The sequence below is a fragment of the Narcine bancroftii genome, chromosome 5 (assembly GCF_036971445.1).
Source record: "Narcine bancroftii isolate sNarBan1 chromosome 5, sNarBan1.hap1, whole genome shotgun sequence".
Taxonomy (NCBI): domain Eukaryota; kingdom Metazoa; phylum Chordata; class Chondrichthyes; order Torpediniformes; family Narcinidae; genus Narcine; species Narcine bancroftii.
In genome coordinates this window covers 251,869,604-251,882,217 of record NC_091473.1, presented here as the reverse complement: position 1 = coordinate 251,882,217, position 12,614 = coordinate 251,869,604, and the positions used below count along the sequence as shown (strand labels likewise).

General features: G+C 44.1%; 1 protein-coding gene and 1 long non-coding RNA gene across 2 annotated transcripts in view; one reads left to right on the top strand and one right to left on the bottom strand.

Moving 5' to 3' along the window:
• Positions 1–12,614, bottom strand: part of LOC138765201 (uncharacterized) — a 249,914-nt gene that overhangs the window by 198,006 nt on the left and 39,294 nt on the right. The gene's annotated exons all lie outside the window — the stretch shown is intronic.
• The window catches only part of LOC138765199 (N-fatty-acyl-amino acid synthase/hydrolase PM20D1-like), a 62,402-nt gene that overhangs the window by 34,767 nt on the left and 15,021 nt on the right, over positions 1–12,614 (top strand). The window contains exons 6-8 of the mRNA XM_069942139.1: positions 3,989–4,064; positions 10,128–10,189; positions 11,806–11,884. Of these exons, the coding sequence (XP_069798240.1) occupies positions 3,989–4,064; positions 10,128–10,189; positions 11,806–11,884 (217 nt within the window). The remainder of the gene's footprint in view (positions 1–3,988; positions 4,065–10,127; positions 10,190–11,805; positions 11,885–12,614) is intronic.

Here is a 12,614-nt window from a genome sequence, read left to right as displayed (position 1 = left end):
CGGAATCATCCTTGTGAAGCTCCTCTGAACCTTCTCCAATGGCAGCTTATCCTTTCTTAAATGAGGAGCCCAAAACTGCTCACAATACTCCAAGTGAGGTTTCAAAGCCTCCACATCACATCCCTGCTCATGTATTCTATTCCCCTTGAAATGAATGTCAGCACTGGATTTGCCTTCTTTACCACCGACTATCCTGTATGGATCCCTGTATCTATCTGGGAATTTTCAATTTTTTTCCCCCATTTGGAAAGTATTTGACCATACACTTTCCAACATTCCATTTCATTTGCCACTTCTCCGCCCATTCTCCTAGTCTTTCTAAGTCCTTCTGCAGCCTCCCTGTTTCCTCAACAATACAGCTGTCCAAATGACTTTTGAATGCTGTAATTGTAACCAGGTTCCAGTGCTGTTTACATTTATCGTCAGCTGGTAGTGACGAAAAATTTAAAAAAAGGTTTGATTCGCCTGCTATCTAGCAAGCTTCTCCATATGTAAATACAGGAGAATAAAATGCAATACAGTGGAGTTACACTGAGAGATTAGTTCAGATGGAGTAAGGGAAACACTAACAATCTCTGCAGGTTCCTCTGACACCTTGTTCCATGTACTTCATCTTGTACTGAGTCTCACCCCCAAACCCAACAAGGGAGAAGGGATAGTGGGGAAGAGAGAACCCTGAGCAAAGTTTCCAACAGTCAAGAAGCTAATTAAAAAGAATGGGCAGGAAACCTGAGCAGAGAACTTCTAGGTTCCCCAATGGAATCCAGATCCTCATCTGCATGGAAAATCAAATGTCCTGAAAATATTTACTTTTCCCATCCTTGAATTGTTTGGACCAAGCTGGAAATGAAGGCAAAGACCTCGCCAACTCAATCTCAAAGCTTGGGTTATAATACAGCCCCTCTCTAAAGAAAGCACGAGGCTACATGCTGCAATGATCAATGTTGGAGGAATTCAGCATCTGTGGAGGTAAACTGTCAACATTTCAGGTTGAGGCATTACATCAGGACCGAGAGTGGAGAGAGAAGATAGTACACTGAAGTGAGAAGGAAGGAAGAGACGAGGGCTCTGGTATTGGGCTTTGCTGCCCGGTAAAAGGGTGCTGACTGTCCACATTTTCAGAATCCTATATGCCTCTATTGAGTCACTCTCATCCTTCATCGCTCCATAAAGAAAATATCAGCTCAGTGCACCAGAAGTTCTTCCCAAGTCCTCTTAACTGGGCTACAAGGGACGTCAATCATTTTCATTTGCATTTCCACTGTTCTGGTGATTGGGTATCAGCAGCAAATTGAAGAGTCAGGTAGCTCAAACAGTTAGCATATCGGTTAGCCCAACGCTGTCACAGCGCCACAACCTGGGTTCGAATCCACTGCCGTCTAAGGAATTTGTATGTTTTTTCCTGTGACCTGGATGGGTTTCCTCTGGTGCTCCAGTTTCCCACCACCCTCCAAAACAGGCGGGGTCAGATTAATTGGGCGACATGGGATTCATGGGCTCGTAGGAACTTCTACCATGCTACCTCATTAAAATTAAAATCTAAATTAAAAAAAAAAAAATCATTAAATGACATGGCCCCATTAAATGAGGTAACTTCAGTCCTGGTACCTCTGCAAGTTCATTTCCCACTTTCCTTCTGATGTATTGCCCTTAGTCGAACAGGCACAGTTGGTGTAGCAGTTAGCGCAATGCTGTTACAGCGCCAGCAATCATGTCCAGATTCAAATCCCGCACTGTCTGTAAGGAGTTTGTACGTTCCCATGTCTGTGTGCTTTCCTCTGGGGCCTCTGGTTTCTTCACACTGTTCAAAAACATACTGGGGATTGTAGGTTAATTAGATCTAATTGGACAGCACAGGCTTATTGGCTGAAATGGTTGTTACTATACTGTATGTCTAAATTTAAATATCTAAATTTAGAATCGTGTAGTACATGAATATTTGGCCCATGTGTCAATGCCGAACATAATGTCCAAATCAAACTAAAACTTTTCCGCTTGCACTTGACAGATATCCCTCCATCCCCTTCATACTTGTGGATCAATCTAGAAGCCTCTTGCTATGACTGTATCTGCTTCCATCATTACCCCTGGCACTGTCATTCTCTGTAATATCTGCACATCTCCCTTACACTTCCTCCCCGTCACTTTAAATGCACATCCTCTTGTGTGTGACTCATTTATGCTGGGGAAATGTTTCTGGTTGCCCACCTAGCTATCAATGCCTCTCATTATGTCCTTTGCTGCCGACAGACACAGGAAATGTAACTAATTATTTGGATCCAGCGAGTTTCCCTTCAGAGGAAACTCCCTGTTGATGCTTTCACCAGGGGGATAACTATTAACCAAGACACCAGACAGAACAGCCTTCTTCATTGAAGTAGCACTGTTGGAATACTTAGAGCCTGCTGAGGGAGAAGATGGTTTTACTTCTCATCCAGGGGACAGCACCGACAACACCACTATCAATCATTGCCTCTCTCTCTTTCTCTGAGCCCTCACCGCGATCAATAGGGATGCCCCCTCTGCTTTTCTGTTGCTCCCTGAAAGTGCGTTCTACCAGGATGTCAACCTGCTGCTTCTGGTTTGGTTTGTCATTGCTATGAGACAATACTGTCTAATCAAAGAAATTCTGGAGGAACTTAGCAGGTCTCACAGTATCCGTAGGAGGTGAAGCTAGATAACTGACGTTTTAGGCCTGTGCCCTTGAAGGAGGCCTTAAGTTGCATAGCTTCACCTCCTACGGACGCTGCAAGACCTGCCGAGTTCCCCCAGCATTTCTGTGTTTCTACTACAATCACAGCACCTGCAGACTTTCGTGTTTCACCCCTTATTGCCTAATCACCCTTCCAAAAGTCGTGATCTTTCGATCAGTGGGTGTAACTGTTTAACTCTGTGTCTGTCTTTCAGTTGTAGTGGTGGTCTTCCAATCTTTAACTTGCTATAGTATCATTACCAGCCTTTTGATGAATGAGTGTTCTGATGTGTGTGATGAACTGAAGCAATAATTAAACATATTTGCTTTAATCTAACACAGGAAATTAATGCTGCCAACCACCTTCTATTTCAAAAGCAAGTTCCTACAAAGTATACAGGTGCAAATACTGTATTCCTCTCAATATTCAAACACCCCTCTGGGCCAGATTAAACAATATAAAAATATGTTTGCAAAAATAAATTTAAAAAATCCTCAAGAGTCTGGAATTTGAAAAAGAAATTCTGGGATAACTCAGCAGTTCTGGCAGCAAGACAGTAATGAATCTTTCCGGTGTTTTCTGTTGTCATTTTATAAAGAATGTATTTCTGATTAAATGGAAAACATAATTTATAATATTTAATTTAGAGGCACAGCATGGTCACAGGCCCTTTCTGGCTACGAACTCATGTGGCCTAATTACACTGACGTTACCAATGAACTTGCTTACACTGTGGGAGACTCAGTAGAAGCCCACACAGACATGTACAGACGGCAGTGGATTTGAACCAGGGTCACTGACACTGCAGTTGCACATGCTAACAGTTACACTAACTCAGACCTGCTAGAGGAGCTCAATGGGTCAGGCAGCAGCAATGAGAGAAAAGGCTGTCATCCTTTAGAGGCTGGAACCCTTCATCGAGACATAAATGTATAAAATCATACAACACACACACCAGCCCTTTCTGCCTACTTTCTTCATGTAACTGTGATGCCTATCGATGCCAATCGAATACTGGAATTGGGCCAGTATTCCTTGAAACCTTTCCTGTCAAAGAATCACCAAATGCGTTTTAAATGTAATGTATCTGGCTTCACCATCTCCCTTGGCAAATGCCTTCGGATAGCTACCACCTGAGATCTTTGCAAACGCACTACCTCTCACCTTAAACTTATATCCTCTAGTACCGACCCCTCAAACTGGATACCTCACCAAGATTAAAAAAATAAAGGCAAGGTGAATTACCTACCAAGGAGTAATAATGACCAGAACCACTTATTTCCTTGTTTCTCAAGACTGGAACGTAACCCAATGCCCAGGATGTTCGGCCAGGGTCCAGAACGTGGCTTGTTTGAACACCTAACGCCTCAGGTAAGTCTAAGTTTTGATTTATTGATGAGACATACGGCGCTTGTCCTCAGTCCCTCCCTGAAGGTGTCCTGCAGCATTGCTGGCAATGGACTACCCATGGAATGGTGGAGGAAGGTTGGTGTTCAGCTTGAGGGGATCCTGGTGGTGGTGGCGGCGTGGACACGTGCCTGATGCCCTTGTCGTCCTAGGTTGGGGAAGGTTCCCAGTTTGGGAAGAGCGGTCAGAAGAATCACAGCACATTTTGTAGATGCAACACATTGCAGTCACTGTGGAAAGATAGTGAAGAAAATGAGGTGTTTGCAAATTGAACTGGGTTGTTTATTGTCACGTGTACTTGGATATCATTAAAAAGATTTGTTTTGCATGCTATCCAGGTAAGTCAACTCATACATGAGGTAGTGCAGTAATAAACAAAGAAGGTCTTTTATAGACTTGTACAGATCAAAAACATGTTCATGTAAGAAAATAATAGTTTAGCACAAATTAGATGAGTCAAGGGGCCTGTTTCTGTGCTTTAGTGTTCTATGGTAAGAATAGAGGAAGAGAAGGGTTAGATGGTTCTGGAGTAGGTTTACATAGGTCACTTTGTTGAACACCTCATCTCTGTCCACCACAATAGTGTGGATCTCCCAGTGGCCACCCATTTCAATTCTCCATCTCATTCCCTTGCTGACATGTCTGACCTGGTCTCATGCATTGCCAGACTGAGACCACCCGTAAGTTAGAGGGACAACGCCTCATCTTCCGGTTGGGCACCTTCAACCAGATGGCATTAATATCAACTTCTCTAGCTTTCATTAAACCTCAACCCCCTTCCTCCCCCATCGCCTTTCCCTAGCTATGTCTCTCCATTCCGTCTCCCTTCGCACAAACATGATAAATTTTTATCTCGTGCCTTATCATATTGAATTGTAGGTCTGGATTCCTCACCCAGCCAGCATTGTCTGAATTCTGAGACTTTCTGAAATGTTCCTGCTTCTGACTCATTCTTACTTATTCCTTGATGAAGGGCTCAGGCCTGAAATGTCAGCAATATATCTTTGTCTCCTGTGGGCGCTGAAAAGTATGGCCAAGTTCCTCCAACATTTTGGTGTGTTTTTACTACAATCACAGCATCTGCTGACTTTCAGGTTTCACTCTTATACAAGGTCAGAATGTTGTGGACTGAGCCATCTCTACTGTCTCTCTTTGGCTTGGCTTCGCGGACGAAGATTTATGGAGGGGGTAAAAAGTCCACGTCAGCTGCAGGCTCGTTTGTGGCTGACAAGTCCGATGCGGGACAGGCAGACACGATTGCAGCGGTTGCAAGGGAAAATTGGTGGGTTGGGGTTGGGTGTTGGGTTTTTCCTCCTTTGCCTTTTGTCAGTGAGGTGGGCTCTGCGGTCTTCTTCAAAGGAGGTTGCTGCCCGCCAAACTGTGAGGCGCCAAGATGCACGGTTTGAGGCGTTATCAGCCCACTGGCGGTGGTCAATGTGGCAGGCACCAAGAGATTTCTTTAGGCAGTCCTTGTACCTTTTCTTTGGTGCACTTCTGTCACGGTGGCCAGTGGAGAGCTCGCCATATAACACGATCTTGGGAAGGCGATGGTCCTCCATTCTGGAGACGTGACCCATCCAGCGCAGCTGGATCTTCAGCAGCGTGGACTCGATGCTGTCGACCTCTGCCATCTCGAGTACTTCGACGTTAGGGGTGTAAGCGCTCCAATGGATGTTGAGGATGGAGCGGAGACAACGCTGGTGGAAGCGTTCTAGGAGCCGTAGGTGGTGCCGGTAGAGGACCCATGATTCGGAGCCGAACAGGAGTGTGGGTATGACAACGGCTCTGTACACGCTGATCTTTGTGTGTTTCTTCATTTGATTGTTTTTCCAGACTCTTTTGTGTAGTCTTCCAAAGGCGCTATTTGCCTTGGCGAGTCTGTTGTCTATCTCATTGTCGATCCTTGCATCTGATGAAATGGTGCAGCCGAGATAGGTAAACTGGTTGACCGTTTTGAGTTTTGTGTGCCTGATGGAGATGTGGGGGGGCTGGTAGTCATGGTGGGGAGCTGGCTGATGGAGGACCTCAGTTTTCTTCAGGCTGACTTCCAGGCCAAACATTTTGGCAGTTTCCGCAAAGCAGGACGTCAAGCGCTGAAGAGCTGGCTCTGAATGGGCAACTAAAGCAGCATCGTCTGCAAAGAGTAGTTCACGGACAAGTTTCTCTTGTGTCTTGGTGTGAGCTTGCAGGCGCCTCAGATTGAAGAGACTGCCATCCGTGCGGTACCGGATGTAAACAGCGTCTTCATTGTTGGGGTCTTTCATGGCTTGGTTCAGCATCATGCTGAAGAAGATTGTCTCTATTCTATGTCTAAAAGCCCGTCATGTCATTTCTGATCTTTTTGACCATCAACACTCATCTCATTTGCTTGCATTAGGTCCATATACTTTAATGCTTTGCCAATTTAGGTTCCCATCTCAATGTCTCATAAGCCTGCGACAATTGTATATTCCTCACTCCATAATCTTTCTGCTCTCTAGCTTATTCAGCTCCTTCATTTCTACAACAACCTGAAATTCTGACCTCTTTGCCTTCATACTTTGGACTCCCCTCCCTCTGGTCAAGCTTTGCTCACCCTTTCTAACATGGGCAGTTCAGAGGTGTGGCTGCTTCATCCCTGGGTATTGCTGGGGGTAGAGTTTGCACCTTCCCCCTTTGATTGTGTGGACTTCCTCTGGGTGCTCTGGTTTCAACCCTCTTTTCCAAAGGCATGCATGATGCCAGCTCGATTGGTTGGGCTCTGGAAGCTGCCCCGAGTGTATCAAATCTGGGAGGATTTGACAGAAATGTGGGGAGAAATTATTAAAAAGATACAGTAGGCTGGAGAGCTTGTTCCCTTATATATCTCTCAGTGAGTGAGAAAGTTTGTTTTGTGAGCAGTCCAGTGAGAAACCCCATACATAGTACAACAAGTAAAACAGCACAAAAGTGCTTAGGCACAGAGAGAAGTCAGTCAGTACTGAAGAAAGACAACATAATTTTCCTAATGTGAGGTTCACTTGGGAGTCTGATGACGGCAGGAAAGAACTGGCCTTGAATTCCATTGGCAAAGGCCCAAATCATCGGTTACTCTTCACTTTCTATAGATGCTGTGTGACCTGTTGGGTTTCTCCAGCACTTTTGTGTATTGCACTACAATCACAGCATCTACAGACTTTGTACACACACACACACACACACACACACACACACACACACACACACACACACACACACACACACACACACACACACACACACACACACACACACACACACACCACCCTGAGGGTGGTGGATATATGGAACGAGTTGTCAGAGGGGATGATAAAGGCGTTGTAATATTTAAAATACATTTACACAGGTACATGGATAGGATTGATTTATAGTGATATTATCCAAGACAAATGAGACTAATTTGGTTAGAATGGACAAGTTGGCCTGAAGGCCCTGTTTCTGTGCTATAGCACTCGATAACAAGTTGTTTAGCTCTCTACCAGTTTCTATAATAAAGTTGTTTATGGAATTTACGGTACTTATGAGGTTTTGAGCTTTCAAGATGAATGCTACAGACTGGCAGGATTATAATGACTAAGTTGTGATGTTTACAAGTGGATTCAGGGCTTAGGTTACTGGAAGACAAGTGTGTGTGTGTGTGTGTGTGTGTGTGTGTGTGTGTGTGTGTGTGTGTGTGTGTGTGTGTGTGTGTGTGAGTTAAAACATTGGAATGAACATCAGTGTCAGGCTAAAACTTAAGTTTACTTAAGAATAAAACATAAACAACTAACATTAAGATGCTTGTTCTCCAGAATTACAAGGCAAAGCTAAAAAAGCTATCCATTTCAATTCCCCATCCCATTCCCTTGCCAACGTGTCTGTCCAAGGTCTCATGCACTGCTGAACTGCGACCACCTGCAAATTGGAGAAACAAAAACTCATCTTCCATCTGGGCACCTTCCAACTGGATGGTATTCATATTGACTTCTCTGGTTTCTGTTAGGACCCACCCCCTCGAACTATTCCTATGTCTTCTCTCTCGCTCTCGTGCTCTCTCGTTCTCCCCTTCCCCCTCTGTCTCCTTTCACCCAGCTCTGTACTCGCAAAGCCAACCCACCCCTAATCATTTCTCACCTTTCCTCTCTCCTGTCCTCCTCTCCATATCCAATCAACACCTTTTGTCTGTTGGTCTATTCTCCTCCCCATCTTTTTTTTAACCTCTGCTGAGTTTCTCTAGTGTTTCTGTGTTTTTACTACATCCACGGCATCTGCAGACTTGCGTGTTTCACTCCAAGAAACTTTTAACTCATTACTTCTGAAATCTAACATGAACAGTAACCTGGAGGTTCCAGCTTACCTTGAGATCCCAGATGAAAAGACATTCATTAACTATTAAGTGGAGAAAAGTCAAGTCAAGTTTATTGTCATCTGATTACACAAGTTCAACCCAAAAAACAGGGTTCTCCAGTCTTCAATGCAAAACATGCAGACAACCTGGACCCACCGATCCCTCTACCATCCCAGGTACTGCCTGACCCATCGATCTCCCTGCCACTCCAGATACTGCGTGACCCACCGATCTCTCTGCCACCTCAGACCCTCTGCCAACCTGGACCCACTGATTCCTCTGTCACCCCAGTCCCTGCCTAACCCATCGATCTCTCTGCCACCCCAGATCCTTCCTGACCCATTTTCCTCCAGCAGTTTGTTGCTTGCTCCAGATCACAGCCTCTGCCATCTCTTGGATAGCATAAATCTTCTTCTGAATTTCACAACCACCTGTGGCAACAAATTCTTCAGATTTACCACCCTGGTTAAAGAAATTCCTCCGCATCTCTATTTTAAATGGGTACCCTTCAATCCTGAAGTGGTAACCTCTTGTCCTCACCATGAGAAACAACCTTTCTATATCTACTCTGTCTATGCCTTTCAACATTTGAAATGTTTCAATGAGATTCCCCCCTCATTCTCCTAAATTCCAATGAGTACAGGCCAAAAGTTGTCAAACGCTCCTCACATAATCATCCTTTTATTCCCAGAATCATCCTTGTTAACATCCTCGGAGCCCTCTCCAACTATAGTACATCCATTCTTTAAATCTTTCTGCTGAAAGTATTCAGTTGGTGTTATTGGACAGTGAGAACCAGCAAGGATAAAGAACGAATTATGCAATTTCAAATCAGGCTGATGTGCAATTTAATGGGAACCTATGGGTTGCCTTGTTCACCCAACCTAGCTTTGCCCTTCTTGGTGAAAAATTTGGATTGTCTGTGTGAACAACTACAGTGTATTTTGCGGATGGGACCCACCACAGCTTTGGGGCACTGGCGATTAGGGAATAAATGTTTACGGTCATAGGAGGCCAATTACAGAGGCTGCTTTGTCCCGGGTAGTTTAACAGGCCCTTTTGCAGGCGGCTGTTAAATGTTAGACCTGCCCACGTGCCAGGGTGAATTGGAACAGGAAGTTCCAAGTTTCTGTTATTTCCCCCACCCCACCGCCCACCTGGGGCAGGGTTACAACAGGAAGTGGGTGCAAGTACATCAAACAAGTACAAATGGGACTGATTTCCAGTTAGGAGACTGATCATAGAGAATTAAACCAACACTTTTTTTTAATAATGGACATAAAGGTCACTAAAAGTCCAAAGTCGTCAAATATTCTGTTAAAACCAAGCCTTGTTAAATAAAAATGAGCTGAAATGAATTGAATTGTTGGCATACGTACTGAACTAGTCAAAAGTGTTGCTTTTCAGGCTATTTAGGCAGGTCAACCTATACATAAAATAGCAGGTAGTGCAGGAATATAAACAGAAGAGCAGGGGCTTGTGTTAAAGAGAAAAAAGTTCAGAGTTATCGTTTGAGTACACGCAACCCTGCGGACCAGGCACTTTTTTGGTAACTCAACTGTACAAATAACTGAATAGTTAAACGTTAAACCATTTGAACTGAATTACTTTACAAAATCTGTTACAACAAGGAAAATGGTTGAGATGGAGAATGTTACCAACATGCTTCAGTAAATATTTATTTTGTTTTTTTTTGTTTTCAGCTTCCATTCCCCATGAACGTAGTCATGGCCAACCTGTGGTTATTTGCTCCATTAGTCAGCAGGTAGGTAATAACGACAGAAGTGAAGTCTTGGCAAATGAGTCTGTTGTCTATCGCTCGCCCAAAGGCTCACAGAAAAAAATGTGTTATCCTGGAACTGCATTCAACACCAATTAAGTCAGTTTGTGGACTGTGTTCTGTTCTGGTTATCACATTGCAGGATATGTATAACTGCACTGAGAGAGTGCAGTGGAAATTTAATTTTTTAAAATTTAGACATACAGCCCATGAGCCCATGCATCTAAATATCCCATTTAACCATACATTTTGAAGGGTGGGAGGAAACCCACCCAGACATGAGGAGAATGTACAAACTCCTTTCGGACAGTGCTGGATTTGAACCCAAGTCGTTGGCTCTAATAGCATTGGGCTGTCTGGACTAGAAAAATGTAGCTAACAGGGAAGATTGGATAGCTTGGAGTTATTTTCTTTGGAATTGAGAAAATTAAAGGGAAGTTTATTGAGGTGTATGAGGTTATAAGGGAACTAGATAGGGTAAGTAGGAAGGTCCTTGTGAGACATGTCTCCCAAGTCTGATCCTACCCATAGCCCTTTGTATGCTTCCCATTCCACTCTGCCTTGATCAGTCAATGAGGTTGACGGTTGTTCCAGTCTATAGTTAATAAGACCCTTTCAGTTTCACAACTTCAGTTTCTTGTGATTATTGATGGTGCATCAGACCTATTTCTACGAGCAACAGAAACCAGAGATGAGGGGAGGGAGGTGAGTGGGGGGGGGGGGGGGGGGAAGAGAGGACTCGGAGTCTCTTTCTAACAGTAAAGTAGAAGAGCCAAAAACCCTCACTACCTCTCATCAGTAGTTGGATGTACACGGAAAAGACCATAACCTGTGGGGCTATGGAGCCGATCAGTGGAATTTGACTGGGAGACCCCGTGGAATTACAGAAAAGATATTAGCATGGGTAGAGCATTGGCTGATCGGCAGGAAACCGAGGGGGAATAGAGGGATCCTATTCTGGTTGGCTACCAGCTACCAATGGTGTTCCGCAGGGTTTGCTGTTGGGATCACTTTTTAGGTTGTATACAAATGATTTGGATTATAGAATTAATGGCTTTCTGGCTAAGTTTGCAGATGATACAAAGATAGGTGGAGGTGCAGTTAGTGGGGAGGAAATGGATAGGCTGCAGTTGTTCTAAGTCTTTGCTATTTTCATTCTCAGTTATTAAATCTCACCCCAGGCTGAGTTCAGTGGGACCAGGGAAATCCAGGCATCAAGAGGGAAGTGAGGATGTGCCATCAGGACTTTATAGAAAAGGCAGAGCAGATGGGAATAGTCATGTGACTTATTTCTGCTTTTACTTCTAATCAGGTGCTGACACACATTCGTGCACAATGTTAGCATATTCCATCAGATGTAGGTTAGGTATATAGTTTACATATTGCATTTCTGTTGTTTAAACTTAACACTGAACAAAATGCCGTGGTAGGATATGACAAGGTCATCCTTGCTATTCTCTGGAAACTCCCTCTTGAACAAAAAGATAAGATAAACAGAATTATCATTTGTCAACTATTTTACTCATCTGGTAATGGGGAAAATGGGACCACATCCAGCAGAATCCTGCCACTTTACTTCTCCGCTCAATATGCCCTCACAGGATGATGGAGAAGAAGCCATCGACCAACAGTCTTGTGAGGACAACGACAGCAGTGACAGAGTTTCATGCTGGAATTAAGGTAAGAGACCAATAGCTTTGGTGCACAAAAAAATCCGCAGATACTGGGGTCGAGTGCAGCACACAAACAAGTGGGAAAAATCCAGCAGGTCACGCAGCCTCCATTAGAAGTACAGGCTAAGGGCCCAGGCCTGAAACATTGGTTGTCCTTTACTTCCTACAGATGGTGTGTGACCTGGTGAGTTTCTCTGGCACATTACTATAATAATATTTTTTGTTGTCAAACTTGCAACCTCATTTTACGTATTCCTCATTTATTATATCAGTAATATTTGTCTTCACCGTGTCATTGTGGGCCACCTATAATAAACCCATGGATCACCAGTGGTGTGCAGGACACAGATTGAGATGTACTGCTGTGGGGGTTAACTTCCTCAAGTACTCCTGAGATGGTTTTTTTAGACCAGGACCAGAAAACGGAAGAAGCCATCAGTGGTGGGAAAATTACTGGAAGGGATCCTGAGGGACTGCATGTACCCACATTCAGAAAGGCAAGAATTGACTAGGGATAGTCAGCGTGACTAAGTGTGGATTTGATTGAGGATTTTGAAGCGGTGATGAAGAGGATTAATATGAGCAAGGCGGGGGACATTGACCTCATGGATTTTAGCAAGGACTTTGACAAGGTCCCACATGATAGAATGGTTCGGAAGGTTAGAACACATGAAGATCCTTTGTCAGAACAAAGGCCACAAGGTTAGTGTAATAGTTAGCGTGACACTACTACAGTG